Source organism: Lynx canadensis, chromosome D4 (genome assembly GCF_007474595.2).
Source record: "Lynx canadensis isolate LIC74 chromosome D4, mLynCan4.pri.v2, whole genome shotgun sequence".
In the NCBI taxonomy this organism is placed as follows: domain Eukaryota; kingdom Metazoa; phylum Chordata; class Mammalia; order Carnivora; family Felidae; genus Lynx; species Lynx canadensis.
The window spans coordinates 60,891,387-60,906,633 of record NC_044315.2 but is presented as its reverse complement, the minus strand read 5'-3'; the positions used below and the strand labels follow the sequence as shown (position 1 = coordinate 60,906,633).

General features: G+C 52.1%; 1 protein-coding gene across 1 annotated transcript in view; it reads left to right on the top strand.

Annotated features, from left to right (window-relative positions):
* Nucleotides 1-6,288: 6,288 nt before the first annotated feature.
* Nucleotides 6,289-15,247, top strand: part of GABBR2 (gamma-aminobutyric acid type B receptor subunit 2) — a 347,346-nt gene continuing 338,387 nt past the window's right edge. The window contains exon 1 of the mRNA XM_030293915.1: nt 6,289-6,609. Coding sequence (XP_030149775.1) covers nt 6,289-6,609 — 321 coding nt within the window. The remainder of the gene's footprint in view (nt 6,610-15,247) is intronic.

Here is a 15,247-nt window from a genome sequence, read left to right as displayed (position 1 = left end):
CAGAGCAACTAAGCATCCTTTGGGAGATGAGTGAAAGGGAGTGCAGAGAGCGGGGGACACAACCGAGTCTGGGAGTCCTGAGAGGCTAAAAGGGCGAGGTCAGCAACATGGAATTTGGGTGTTGACCCTCAGTGGCTTTCTAGAAGTCCTGGTTTTACAAATGCTGTGTGATCACACAAAGAGAGGGATGGATGGTCCCTAGGCGTGGATGTGGGTTCACCACCAACCAGCCCAGCCACACTCACCCGTAATCGTGGCTACTAATCTGGATGCCCTTAACAGTCTGGAACATGGGGACATAAACACGAGTGAAATGTTTTGGCCCTGTTCACAGGCCCCTGCATTAAACTGCTGGTCAGCAGGCTTAGGGAGATCTGGCTTGCTGTTCATCTGAAACAGCACAACAAGAAGTCCACAGAGAGCAAACCTGGGGCTCTTAGAGGACCACAGTGTGATGTGGCTGCCGGCAAAATGCGGGTGGCCCCAGACTGCAAGGACAGCAGCCCAGAGGCCTGAACACAGAGGGATGCTCTTGTTATTCTGTGTGCTTCTTGGTCCATATGGAGGGCTTGTGGTCAGTTCTGGACATCACTCGAAGAAAACCATGAGCAGACTAGTGGCCAGGGAAAGTTGAGGAACCTGGGGACATCCCTCTGAGGAAGAGGTGACTTGGTTGGGGGTGGTACGCGGCATTACTTGTGAGCTGTCTTTGGTGAAGGACACCATGGATGAGGGAGAGACTCCAGCAGCAGACTGGGATCCAGAGTGAATGCCACAGCAAGGCTGACTTTGGTGGAGCACACAACCGCCATCGACCGAATAACAGCATGGGAGCCTCAGGAAGCACTGATCTTGCCACTGATCTGCTGGTATTATTACTATAATTGTTATTAGTTGCATGCCTAACAAGAGCTAAGTACTGTGTTAAGTACCTTACATGCACGTATGCATTATCTTACTAAGGGAGTTAATGATATGAAAGGTGCTCAGAACAGCGCCTGGCACACGTGAGTACTCGAAGTACATTCGCTGTTGTAATTATTTAATCTTCACAATAAACTTGCTGTGAAAGAGTAATTGTTTATTCTCACTTCACAGACAAGGAAACTGAAGGTCAGGAGAGTGAGCGACTCCCCCAAAGTTGCACCACTAATGACTGGTAAGCCAGACTTTGAGCCTAGGACTACCTGCTTCCTGAAGTTTGATGAGTGGTTAGACCAGAAACTTTCCCGTCTGGCCAAGGTTCTGTTCCTAAACTGTACCTCTTGTTCACTGATAACCCCCTTTGTAAAGGATCTTATTGTTTGTGAAACCTGTAAATGAGGGGGGCTTTTGGCCCCCTCGCCAGTCTGTGTCCTTTTGGAGATGCTCAGTTATGACTAAACTGCCTGCCTGTGTCTGCTCGGGGCTTATCCAGCCGATATGGAACAAGCTGATATGTCCGTCCTTCCTCTGTTGTCAAACCGACAAAGAACACGGGTGGAAGGAGTGGCTCCGGGCTCTTCTGGTCGACCCCAGGTTAGGCCTCAACTCCGGAAGGGTTTAGTCATAGACTCTCCCCAGGCCAGATGCTCTCCCCTGACACCTCAGGAGGAGGGCCAGCTTCATCTCTGTTTTGGTGAGGGACCCTGGCCAAGTCATTTTACATTTTTCTGGTGTTGAGCCTCAGGGGCGTTCTTTAGTTCTTTAAGACTATTAACTTCTCAGTCATAGAAGGGCATCTTCAAGGAGAGGCATGTGGAGTAGAGAAATGTGCAGGAGTTTGGGGTCAGACAGACCGGGTTTGGGCTCTGTCACTGTCTCTGCCAAGTATCATTAAGCATGGTATTTAATCCATCTGGACTTCAGTCTTGTAATTTGTGAAACTGGGATCCTAACACCTATTTTTCAGACAGTTGTGAAGATTAAGATGATGCATACCAAGGTGTCTGGCACAGAGTAGGTAGGTGTTTAATAAATGGCAGCTATTATTATTACTCGAACTGTGTCACCAGACCACATTTGATGCCTGAAACCCAATTTTACGGTTTAAAAAACATGCCTTGTGAGAAGAGAAAAGCGACTTAGATTCATTCAGCTAATCTTTTTTGGAGCCATCATTCATAACTTATCCATTAAAAAAAAGAACTGAAAACAAACAATGTATTTAGACAAAAAACCAGCTGAGCTACTTGGTTGACAGAAGCACTTCAATGTAAACACGAATAGGAAATACGTGAGGGAAAGAGAAGAAATACATGAGAGAGGTTTGTAAGATGGCTTATGGTTTTGGGGGGTTTTTGGTTTTGTTTGAAGAAAAAAGTACAAGAAGAACTCCCTGCTGTTGGAGCAAGAGCAGAGGCAGACATGGATGATGGGATCGATTGGGAACAGGGTGTTGGAAACTGGAGCCAGTCCCTGGGAGGAGACAGCTGCCACATGGCAGATCCCTGCCGCTGGCACCGGCGTGGCAAGGGGTGTCCAGCCCTGCCTGGAAAAAGGACAGACAGCAGGGGGAAGCCTGGTTATCCTCCCAGGGTTGGGATCCTGCTCAAAGACAGCCAGATGGACCATGGAGCCCCCAACATCCTCTGAAAGAGAATGGGCATCATCTTTCAAAGCAGCCCCAGCCTCTAAGCCAGGGTTTGGAGACTGGCTTCTGGTTCTTGTGTGTAGGGAGAGGGCGTGGGAGAAAGTATTGCTAAGATGAGAATTTAAGCCATACAGACCTGGGCTGATGCTTTCTTAAGTCTTTACTGAGTCCCTTGTAAGGTAGATGAGCCTGTAAATCAGTGTTTCCCACAGTCCTAGGACTTGGCATCTGCTGATGCATATTATTCCATTAATAATGAGAAGAACAAGGGCACCTGGGTGGCTCAGTCGGTTGAGCGTCCGACTTTGGCTCAGGTCATGATCTCACTGTTTGTGGGTTTGAGCCCTGCATCAGGCTCTGCCGACAGCTCGGAGCCTGGAAACTGCTTCCAATTCTGTGTCTCCCTCTCTCTCTGCCCCTCCCCGCTCATGCTCTGTCTCTCTCTGTCTCTCAAAAATGAATAAACATTAAAAAATTTTAAGAATATAATGAGAAGAACATTAACCTAACGGCTTCTGTTTGCGCCCTGGTTCCTGCCACTATATGTGGCTTATTATCAGCCTCCTAGCTGATCTCCCTGCTTCCACCTTTTTCACCTTCCCTCGTTTGTCAATGATTCTTCACTCTGCAGCCAGATTGATCCTGTTCAAATACATTGGATCGTGTCACTGTTCCACTCAATACTCTCAGTGGTTCCCCAGTTCATCAGGTGCAATCGGTCCTACCTGATCCCGGCCTGTACTTTGACCTTGGGTACTGCCACTTTTCCCTTTGCTCACTCTGCTCCAGACACACCAGCTTCCTGACTGTTCCTTGAACATGCCAGGCACACTCCTGTCTCAGAGCCTCTGGCCTTGCTGTTCCTCCACCTGGAACACTCTTTGCATGTCTTGCTTACTTACCTCTTTGAGGTCTTTGCTGAAGAGTCACCTCAGTATGTCCTTCTGTGACCCCCTATTTCAAATTGTAGCCCCACTCTGTCAGTTTCAACCCTCTTTCCTGCTTTATTTGTTCTCCAAAGCACTTTTCACAAGCTGACATGCTAAGATATCTCCTTACTATTTCTGTTTATTATTTCTCTCTCTCTCTCCACTAGAATGTAAATTTTATGAGAGCGGGGATTTTAGTTTGGCTTGTTTATTCTTGCCTCCTCAGCTCCTAGGACACTGCCCAGCACATAGTAGATGCTGTAAACCATTTGTTGAAGGAATGAATGATTATTATAAAGCAAGAGGCTGGACTCCAGCTGTAGGGGGATATTGACTCAAGGCTGGTGACCGAGGCAGAAACTCAGACCTAGGAAGCATGCCAGGAATCCAGTTATCCAAACTGAAACACAGGCCAGGGTAGGATCTGGGAACCAGAGGGATGCCCAGGCATTAAAAGTAAGCATGAGATCAGAACCTGGCCTGGAGCCAGGCCGACGGAGAGTGTTGAAGCTGGTGATCTTCAGGTCAGGGCTGGTCCCAGCCACATGTCTTGGGGCCAGGTCACCCCATAAGTGGAGACAGAGGGGGCTGAAAGGCAGGTTGCCGGGCAGGGCCTTCAACCACTTAGCAAATGTCAAGCAAAGTTATCCCAGCTTTCAACTTATTCCCAGATGTAGGTGTCAGTGGATAATCCATATTGGCATGGCTTACAAGGAAAACACAAATGACTAAGGGAAAACAGGAAAATGCTCCTTCAGAGACCTGAACTGAGAAGTTGAGGAAGGGCAGATGCCTGGAACCTATGACCAGGAGGATATCTGTCATGTCAAGTGAGACACCAGCTAAGCGAGATTACCTGTCATCTGGGCCGTTTTTGGTTTTGTTCGTGGAGATGCTCTGGTGAACTCTGCCCACGCAAACCCTCCAGCTATGTGCAGCTCAGGAGCGGTGTCTGCAGAAGTCTAGAAAGAGGAGTTGGGACAGAGAGAACTTGGCCTGGGTTCCCCAGAGCTGTCCAGGGTACTCTCGAGGAGTTGGGCTCAGCCTCTCCTCTCTGTCCTCATACTTCCTGATAATCTAGCCTGTGATTCAGGGCTGTCCCTACCTCACTCCAGAAGACTAAGGCTGTGGACATCATCTGGTCCAACTCCTTCACCACATACCTAAGAGAACGGAGGTTCAGAACAATCAAAAGTCAGGGCAGCGCCCCTCCCATAGGGGAGGTTGTTCCCTATCCTGGCTCCCACTGCACTATGCACAGAGCTCCTGCTCTGGGGTCCGGTCCTACCTTGGTAGCTCTGTGTACTTGGACAAGCTGGAACCTCTCTGAGCCTCGGTGTATTCACCTGTAAAGTGAGGATGATAAATACAGTACTTAGTTCATTGAGCTGTTGTGAGGATTACATTATAAGGCATGTAGGAAATGTTCAGTGAAGGTTAAACTGCCAACCTTGTTACAAGGTCGTCGATATGGTCCACAATGGCTGGTTCAAGCACAAGGGTGTTTTCTCATTTGATGTCCTACTGTCTCCCCTCATTAATCACCCCTTGGGATTTTATATTTTAATGACCTACGATTCTTATTCTTCAAGCATGGAGGGGCTAGGTCAGATCACAGGACTTCTTTGCGTAAGGCTAGCCAGGGCAACCCAGCCCAGAGGGCCAAGTCGAGGGGAGCACGGATCTGCTCTGGGCGGTGATCCCACCCGGAGGGATGTTGCTGGGCGGAGCCCTTTGGGAGTGGGGACGCGGGGAGGTCAAATGCCTGGAGGGGGCGGTAGCACCCGCAAGGTGTGGACCCTAGTCTCTTCTGAGGTTGGCAGGGGACGGCTTCTCAGTCTGGTGGGGAAAGTGGGGGACTCTCAGTCAAGGCCATAAGCGCCGGATACCTTAGCACCAAGGGATGTTCGAGCGCCGGTGGCATCTTTGGCCGCCCCTTCGGGCTCGGTTAGGGCCTCCCCAGACACCCGCGCGGAACAGAAGAGCATAAGGCTTCAGGTGCCTCTAGGACGCCTCCGTGGCGCGCAGTCAGCCCAGACCTTCGCAGTCAGACCTCCGAGCAGCAGTCCCAAACCACCGTGCAGGAAGCGCTCGGCGGAGCGGCGGCAGCCACTGCGCGTACCAGCACGCAGTCCACGTTCCCCCAACCCCCGTGCCCCGGGCGCCCGGGTCCCCCGCGGTGCGCGGACATCGGCCGCCCGCACGGCGGAGGGCCGGGGGCGCGTGTGTGCGTGTGCAGGAAAGGCGGCCCTCCCCGCGGCCGCCCCTGCGCCAGCGCCTCCCCCTCCCCCGGCGCGCACGGCCCGTCCCCGTCCCCGGAGGCGGCCCGAGCCGCCGCGGAGCGGCTTCGCCTTCGCCTCCCGCGTTTCCTGCCTCCCGCCCTCCCCCGGCCAGGCTCCAGGGGCTGCCGCGGAGCGGCTCCCGGCGGGAGAGCGGCTCAGAGCGCGCACGGGGGCGGGCGGAGGCGGCCTGGTTCGCGGTGGCCGCGCCGGAGAGAGGCGCGCGCGAAGACGCCGGCCCCCCTCTCCGCGTTTGCTCTCTCGCTCCCCGCCTCCCGCACTCCGCTCGCTCCCACCCCTTCCCGGCGTGATTGATCCGTCACGGGCGCCGCCGCTGCCGCCGCCGCCGCGGCCGTTCTGAGCCGAGCAGGAGCCGGAGCCCAAGCCGGAGCCGGGGCCGGGACCGGCGCCATTGCGCGGGCGCCGCGGGGAGAGCTTGGCGCGGGGCGGCGGGCCGGGCCAGGCCATGCGGGCCGAGTGAGCCGGCGCCCGCAGCCCGCGGCGCGGCATGGCTTCCCCGCGGAGCTCCGGGCAGCCCGGGCCGCCGCCGCCGCCGCCGCCGCCGCCCGCGCGCCTGCTGCTGCTCCTGCTGCTGCCGCTGCTGCTGCCGCTGGCGCCCGGGGCCTGGGGCTGGGCGCGGGGTGCCCCCCGGCCGCCGCCCAGCAGCCCGCCGCTCTCCATCATGGGCCTCATGCCGCTCACCAAGGAGGTGGCCAAGGGCAGCATCGGGCGCGGCGTGCTTCCCGCCGTGGAACTGGCCATAGAGCAGATCCGCAACGAGTCGCTCCTGCGCCCCTACTTCCTCGACCTGCGGCTCTACGACACCGAGGTGAGTGTCCGGCAGCCCGCGCCGTCGGGGATGTAGGGGGCGGTGGGTGAGGGAGTGCGGAACCGAGGGAAGCTTTGGCCCTTGGGCAGAGCCCCGATTGACCCACCCGTGCCTGCCGAGGGCACCGCGGGCTGGTGCTCAGTGCTCACCCCGGAGTCCTTCTGGGCTTGGCTGGCACAGCTGGTACCAAGATTTGCTGAGCCTCTCTCTCCTCTGGGATTTTGTCTATGTGTGTGTTGGTGTGGGGGAGGTGGGTGGAAGACTGGGGTTTCCTTTGACCAGAGAAGGAGTGTCGAACGTGGGGACTGGACCCTCTAAAAGGCCTGCAGGGGTTGCCTGTCCAGGTCCCGTTGGTGGGGATGTGGACTGCCGGGTGGGAGGAAGAGGCTCATTGACCGCAAACTGGGCCACCCGGGGCCAGAGAGGCCGAGTCCTGCTCGCGGGCTCCCAGGAGAGCCCGGCCGCGCTTTGAGGTCTGGAGGGCCCCGGGACCCTAAGGGCCAGAGCGCGCAGGAGGGCTGGGCGCGTGGTGCGCGCTGGCGGCTCGGAGCCCGCACCGCGCGGGCAGGTGTGGGGCCGCTGGTTCTGGAAGGCTGCTGCCTGAATGTGCCCGGCGCTGCCTGCAGCCGGAGCGGCTTAATGGGGAGACTCCCCCTCGGTTTAGTTGCTCAGAGAGTGCCCTGAGCAGGTCTCGCTGCGGACGAGCGGGGGTGTCCGGCGGCGCCGCTGCTGTTGGCTCTGCGACTGCAGGCGCAGTTTCTCCCGGCGCAGACTTGAAGCACGGACTTGGAGCGCGGCAGCGGGCTGGCCCTCCCGGCCTCCTCCGAGGGGAGCCGCAGAGCCCAGAGCTTCGCATCCCAAGCCCCCTCCTCACGCCCGCAGCTCGGGTTCTGGCTGAATTCCAGCGCGGACCTTCACCGTCTGCAAGGCTGTCGGCGTGCGCCGAGGGGGCCTGGAGGAGCGATCGTCCGCCTCGCGAGGTCGGGTTTGCGAGTTTTTCCGGACTGAGGGAGCCCCTACGCTCCTGCCGCCGTGAGACGCGGCCTGAAGGGGGCAGTGATTTCCTGTGCAGTGCGCTCTGTTGGCGCCTTCAACACCGCGCCGAGAAAGCCTGGCCGGGAGCTGAGCTTGACCCTGGCTTCCCGGAGCTCCCCGGGAGCTTCTGCTCCAGCCCAGGTGCAGAACCTTTAGAGAGGAGGTTCACGCTGCCGCGCTGACCATGCAGTCTAGGCTCCGCTGCTTTCCTGTCTGACCCCCTCCCCTTTTTTTTTTGGTCCCCTGAGAAAGAGCAGAAATCTGGATTGCATCTTATTCCCCGCCTCCCCCCACCTTCACTGATGAACCAGCCTGCTCTGCGCTGTAAATAAAAGGTGAAGGAACGGGTGGCAGTTGGTGGCGGTGCGCACAGGCTGCTGCAAGCGGAGAGGCTCCCTCTGCCCCGGGAGGATGCAAGCTGGGTGGCTGAGCAGAGCTAACCCGGTGTGGAATTATTTCTGAATGACATTCCCATTGCCCTCATCTTTGCCCTAACATTTCAAGTTCTCTGGGGTACCTGTCTGGCACACATAAATGGACACCGCCATGCAATTGTATCGAGGCATGTCCTCTCCCCACTGTTTCTGTTGCTTCCAAATATATTCTTTCAGAAGGGACAGGAGAGAGCCGGCTCTTTGGAGACAGACACATTTGTAGATAGGGCAGCCCCGCTTGCATCATTACTAAATATTGTCAGCTGCATAATGTTTTCATCATCAATTTATTCCCTTCAGAAAGCTTCCCTGAAAGAGATTTCACATTAGCTTGTTTGTGGCAGCAAAGGGATGGGTGCTTGGTTTCAGGGTGCGTGTTGAAGCTTTTACATTTATTTTTCAAGTGCGTCTTGATGACTTTGTAAGCGAGAGGGCCCAAAGTCGAGAGAATGAGGCTTCTTAGTTGGTGGGAAGATGCAGGAGGCCACGGGAAGGGGGCACGGGGTAATCTCAGAGCAAGGGCTTTGGGGTGGGTCAGAGCTGGGTTCCAGTCAGACACCAGTTGTCTCCCCGCTGGGTGACCTTGAGTGGGGTATGTAATCTGTCTAAGCCTAGATTCTTACATCTGGGAAAGTGGGGTTGTTATGCGCACTCTGTAGGGTGGTGATGTGATGCTTAAGGGGAGGGGGATATCAGGCCCGCGTGGAAAATGCCTTGAGCTGGCAGGCCCGGCAGCCAGGGCTCTGTCTGGCATGCTGTAGGCACCAAGGAAATGTTTCTTGCCTCCGTTCCTTCGTTTTCCCCTGGCCTGGATCCATAATAAGACGTTGATGCTTTAGGTGTGATCAAATGGCCACAACTAAATATCAAGACCGTTCGTTTTGTTTTTCTCACTTTGGAAGTCTCATGTAGGGTCAGTGAAGTGATCACCAGAAAGAAAAAGAATTCTGGCTTACAAGCAAACACGTATGTCATCTCCTGCCCTGAGGGGTCATGTTTGCCAGAATGCCCAGGTGATATAATACTTAATTTTTTTCAAGTGGCCCGTCTTCAGAGTGCAGGTACTTTCTTGCTGAGCTGAAGTAAAAGGGATTATCAGCGTGGGTAATTGCAGCAAAATCCACAGTGATCTGAAGGGTGTTTGGGCCTGCGTTACAGTGTCTTGGGCCTGTTTTCTTCGGATGGGCCATCCTTGCGGGTTGTGTATACTCCCTAATCACTTCCTGGCTGTGTCACTTGTCTGTAGACTTGGACACAAGATGGATGTGGTGAATGGATTTTGGCTGGCTTTGCTGACATTGGCTGTCGTCAATGGCCAGAGACTGTGGGCAGCCAGGATGGACCTTTGTCCACACAGCCTTCAAAGAGATGGAGATTTACCAAGTAATGGGTTAATCTGATCACTGGGAGAGCCTGTCTCAATAAAGGAGCCTCCTGCACGGATCTCTGTCGATTGACTCTCTTACTGTAAATAGAATAGCAGTAGAATATTCAAAGCCCCACTTAGTGGCCTTGTGTTTGTAAAAATGAAACATTCCAAGGGAGCATCTGTGAGTTAGGACCTCTTTTCTCTGCTGCAGATAAAGTCATTTTGGCAAATACTCTTTTATGTATTCCCAAGTAGAGTTGAGTATATACAAATACAAGCGGGGACAACTGAATATGCAAATAAAAGGAAGCAGCAGATACCATTGGGAAGCATGGAAATTACTATACCAAGAACCTGGGTTACTGTAATTTTGAGTATTAAGTTTTAGCTCTGAGCTTCCTGGCAGTCAAGGTAAAAAGGTAAAAATGGTGGATTACATTACTTACGTGTTTCATTAAAAGATTCTGAAGGACAGCGTCTTTTTAAAAAAGTTTTGCAGGAGATTCAGAGTCTTCTTCACATGGTTGTTTCTCATTCTTTGGGAGCTATGTTAATTAAATAATAACCAAGGAATGCGTTAAGAAATAATGTTGGCTTTTCTGATTTCATTAAAGTAATGTGCATCTTAGAAAAATTGAAAATTAGAGAGGAGCATGAAGAAAAATAGTATTTGCTCATAATCCACCTATACAAAGATAATTATGCCTCATAATTAGCATTATTCTCTTCTAGTCGCCAGTTTTCACTATTTTATGTACTTGAAATCTTGCTCTGTGTGCACGTTTATATTTTGTTTCATTAAGTTAACATTATATTATGGGTACTTCCCCATGTTCTCAGTTACAGTTTAGTGGCTGTATACTGGTCTGTCCTGTGGGTACACCATAAATATTAAGTCATTCCCCTATTGTTCAATTTATATGTTTTCCCCCTTGTTACTATGTTAAGTAATTCTGTAATAAACTTAGGAAACATTCAGGGAGCCAAAGGAGTACATTCTAGGTGTGCACCTCTCAGAAAGTCTACCCTGATGCAGGGATCCAGCTTCGAAAACCCAGAGAAAATCTAGTGATAGGTGAGCATGACCTTTTCTTGAGCCGCTTTGCCAAATCCGTTGTCTCATTCATTGTGCTTTAGAAAGGGCCCAAACAACTGTTGGATGGAGGCTGAGCTTTTCAAGGATGTCTGAGTACAAGTCTGCAGGCATTAGGGGAGCGCCTGCTGTGGTTGCTGGTGCCTCAGAAGGGGGCTAAGCCCAGCCCTGGGTTTGAGAGAGGAGCCGGTGCACAGGGGAGGACAGGGCAAGCACATATTTGCCATTTCCAAGGTAAGATAGAAAGCGATCATGGTAATGACTGCACAGTTCTACGACTATTCAAAAACCACAGAATCATACGCTTGAAAAGAATAAATGTTGTGATATATGAATGATATTTCAATGCAGCTGTTTTTAGAAATAAAAGGATATAAAATTAACCCTTTTAGGATCAGACTGTCTCTTCTCTGTGGTTATAGCCCCACTACCCAGTATGGTACCTGGCCCTTAGGAGGGGAATTGTTTAGGATTCATTGCAAGTGAGAGAAACCCCCTGTTAACTGGTTCACATGACTGAAAAATCCTGGAGTGGGCTGTATTCATATTCAGGCATGGCTGAATCCAGGGACTGAAATTATACACACACACACACACACACATATATATTTAGAATTTATTGTCAAATCGGTTTTCATATAACACCCAGTGCTCATCCCAACAGGTGTCCTCCTGAATGCCCATCACCCACTTTCCCCTCTCCCCCCCACCATCAACCCTCAGTTTGTTCTCAGTATTTAAGAGTCTCTTATGGTTTGCCTCCTTCCCTCTCTGTAACTTTTTTTCCCCCCTTCCCCTCCCCTCTGGTCTTCTGAAGTTATATTTATAAAAAAATGTCTCTCTCTGTCTCTTGGCTCTGATTTCCTCTGTGTTTGGCTTCACTCTCGGGCAGGCTCTACCTATGTGGTGGCACAGGTGGCCCCTACCAGCTGCACATTTACACACTCCCAGTTTCGAAACTCCAGCAGTGTTTCTTTCCCAAATGTTTCAGCAAAAGTCCCAAACTCAGCTCTCATTGGCTTGAATTGGGTCATGTGTCCATCCCTGCGCCAATCACATGGCACTGATGGGTCTGGGACATCAGCTAGCCTTTCATGGAGGGAGAGAGCAGCGAGGTCAGCCCTGCCCAACCACTTGGGTGGGGAGTGGAGAAGAGATGATTCCTTGAAGGACATCAGAGGCTGTTAAAGGTGTGGATGCCGGGGGGGGGGGGGGCTGATCACAGGTATCCATAAAGGCAGGCATGTGGCAAACACTACATTCAAGAAAGAAACCAGAGATGCTAAGGGCATTAAGATAAAGGGAGGATCATATCTAGGTCAAGAGAGGCTTCCTGGAGGAGGAGAAGTCAAGGTGGGGCTGGAAGGGCAAATATAATGTTGACACAGAGAAGCAGGGACTCAGAGAAATGGAGGTTCGATCCCAGGAAGGATCCTCAAGATCAAAGGATAGAAGTGACAAAGTGTGAGGTGTGTTTGGGGATCACTGACTTGTTGTTTTCCCCTGAGCGGCGGGCTTGTGGAGGGATAGGTGGCCTAGTGGTGGGTGTGGAAGGCCTTGAATAACATGTCAAGAAGGCTGGACTTTATTCTGGAACTGTGATGTGCCGTGTGTGGGTGGTGGTTTCGAACATGGATGTGACATGATCAGGGCCAGAGGGAATGCAGCGCTGAGATGGTAGACAGATGAGCCTGGAGACAGGCCAAGAAGCTACTCCAGCAGTTGAAGGGAAGAGATGCTGAGGCTTGAGCGGAGGTGGAGAGGCAGGGTGAGAGCTCTTGGAGGGGAATGGGCAGCACTGAGACCCGACGGGGCTGGAGGGGCAACAGAGAGGGATCCATGGGGGGATCGAGTGGGTGGGTCTGGCGGGCAAGAGTCACTGATTCCAGGCACTGCATTGTAGAGGAGCAAGGAGAGAGCGTCCCTGTAGGGGTGAGGCTGAGCACAGAGTGCCCAATTACCTCTCCAGACCCCTCAGCAACCTGAGCTCCTGACACCTGTTGGATGTGCTCCTCAATGTATCAGGAGACCTGGGTTTGTGTCCTTGTTGGGTACCACTTATCTGCTTGGTGACCTGGGGCAAGCCACTTTGCCTCCGTTTCATCATCTATAAAATGGGGCTAACAAATGAGACCACCCTGGGAAAGTAATCAAATCAATGCTTGGTACACTGTGAGTGCCCAGTAAATATTCGCTGCTATATTGTCATTGTTGTCACTGTCATTCCTGTACCATATGGGGACAACTATGCTGACCTCACGGGGCTGTAATAAGGAATACATATCACGGATATGGAACCTCATGACATGATATAAATTTAAAGCAGTTTTATCTGTAATCTTGTTTTCCAATGCCGTGTGGCTGAGGGGGTGTTAGAGAAAGAGGATGCGAGCACCTCCACGGCTGCCGCAGACACTCCTGGCCTCTGCCTTAGTGCCCTAGTGCGACACACTCTCATTGGTAGAACTTTCTGCCAGGCCCTGTTCTAGGCTCTGGGACACAGCGGCAGATGTGACACAAACCCTGCCCTCGAGGAGCTCACGGTCTAAACAGGTGGTCAGGGAGACAGAAAGCATCGCACATGGTGTGAGCCAACCATGGTAGGGGTCAGCGGAGGACGCTGGGGAAGGCGTCCCCCTTTCGGAGGCACCTGTTTGGTCGTTCCCCGTGTCCGGTTGTGAATGTAAGTGGCTTCTCATTGCTTACTTTTTTGGTTATTTATTTTGATTGTAGGCAGGTGAGAAAATTAAATGGCATGGTTCCCCCATAGAGCATCTGTATTCATCTGCTCCTTAATTTTGTTCTCATTCTGCAGGCTTATGTAACGATGTGCTGTGAGGCTGGTGAGATGCCTTTCTCTCTTGTCCCTTTCTAGGAACAAGCAGGTGCATCAGGCTGAAGCCATGGGAGTGGGAGCCCCAGATGGGGTTGGCGGTCTGGGCTCTGGTGCTAGGTTAGTTGTTAAGACCACGGGGAAGTTCCTGCTTCTCTCTGCAAATTGTAGCAGGCTTGAGGATCTCTGCCCCATTGTGAGCACTGTGAAAGCAGGCGCTGAGTGTGTCTGGCTCCCTTGTGGTCCCTCCAGGCACAATCTCAGAGCCAGGCATAGAGCAGGAGCTCAATAAGTATTTATTGAACAAACCAATAGATCTAAAAGCCTGGAACCCAGCTCTCTGGCCATAAGAGGATTAATGGGCATAGTTTTAACAAATTGAGGAGGTGCTCTGAATGCCAAGCCATGTGGGGTGAGCTTCCTGCTTGCTCTTTATTTAGTTGTTCATTTGGGTTCTTGTTATCTGGTACTTTCAGGGTCCCCGTAGTTGTGGAATGCAAAGGGGAAAGGTTATTTGTTAGATGTTCCAATAGAATACGTGCAAAGCTGACGTCATCCTCCTGTCCCCTGACAAGCATACATAGCATCTTCCAAGATACACCAGAACCGAGGACACAAATACTTGCCAGCATCTGAGAACTATTATGGTTTCAGATTGGTTTATCGGAGCAGTCCTCTAAACCGGCAGTTGGTGGGTGTAGGAATCAGGTTGCCGTAGCCCATTCCCACCTCCAGGGAGCATGAGAGCCGACAGAGGCTGGACTGGGCTCTGGTCCTAGTAGAAATTGCAGGAATGGAGCCAAGCCATCAGCCGGGGCGAGCCAGGTGCCCTAGCAGCAGGTCTGGGTATAGTGAATGAAGAGGTGTCCTGGGATCCTCTCAATCGCAAGACTTATTCCAGGCTCCCTGCTCCTGGGCAAGACTGACTTTCTTTTTTAGAGGTGACCATCTTCCTGATTTGGTTTTGGTCTGGACCCCAAATCAGATAACCAAGTTCATTAGTGTTAGAATCATGTGCAAAACAAGAGTAAATCCGTTATGAGATGAGCTCGGGGGCCTGAGAATTCTTGAGTAAAGGGCATGAACGTGGTGACACCTTTTGGGGGCTGATTGGGGAATTCTTTTGCCAGTTTTCTACTTTTCCAGTCTTTTTGAATAGTCTCCAACGGTGGAAGGATGAAGTGTCATTGTCATCTAGAAAATTGGTGGTGGATCCAGAGTACTGAGTAAATGGATTCATCTGTCTTCATCAGTGCCCACGTTGCACAGCTGCTGGCTAAAGCAGACCCCTCTCCTGCCACTTGGCAAGGACATCATCAGTCACCATTCAGATAAAATCTAGCCAAAGAAAGATTCTGTGGAGTGATGCATTATTGCTGCTCTCATGGCGCAGGGTCAGGAGGGGGCAGAGAGAAAATGATATTTTCACACTCTGCTTATGATCCACTTGACTTTGTTCAGAGGGAACTGATTTTGAAAGCAACAGCCATCCTGATAATAATCACTATATTATCCAAATCACTTTGTTTCTAGGACTACCCATTCACTGAAGCTTTTCTGAGAATGCCCAGAAATGTTTCAGGAAGTTAACTGGCGGACAGGGACCCGGAAGCCCACTCCAGGGCATACGGTCAGAGCATCATGCTACGGTCCTGGGCTGGCTCAGCAGGGCTTCGACTTTGACAGGAGAAGTGGCTCGCCTGTCACTCTACTCGGTGTCCTCTGGGGGCCCCGCTGATGCCTCCGAGCTCCTTGCTGGACTCTGCGAGTCCCAGAAACATTGGCAAGCCCTTGGAGAGCTGCTAATCTTGTTACAGAAACAGGAAAAGGAAATGGAGACGTTTCTTTGCAAGTGTGTATGTAGGTGCAGAGGG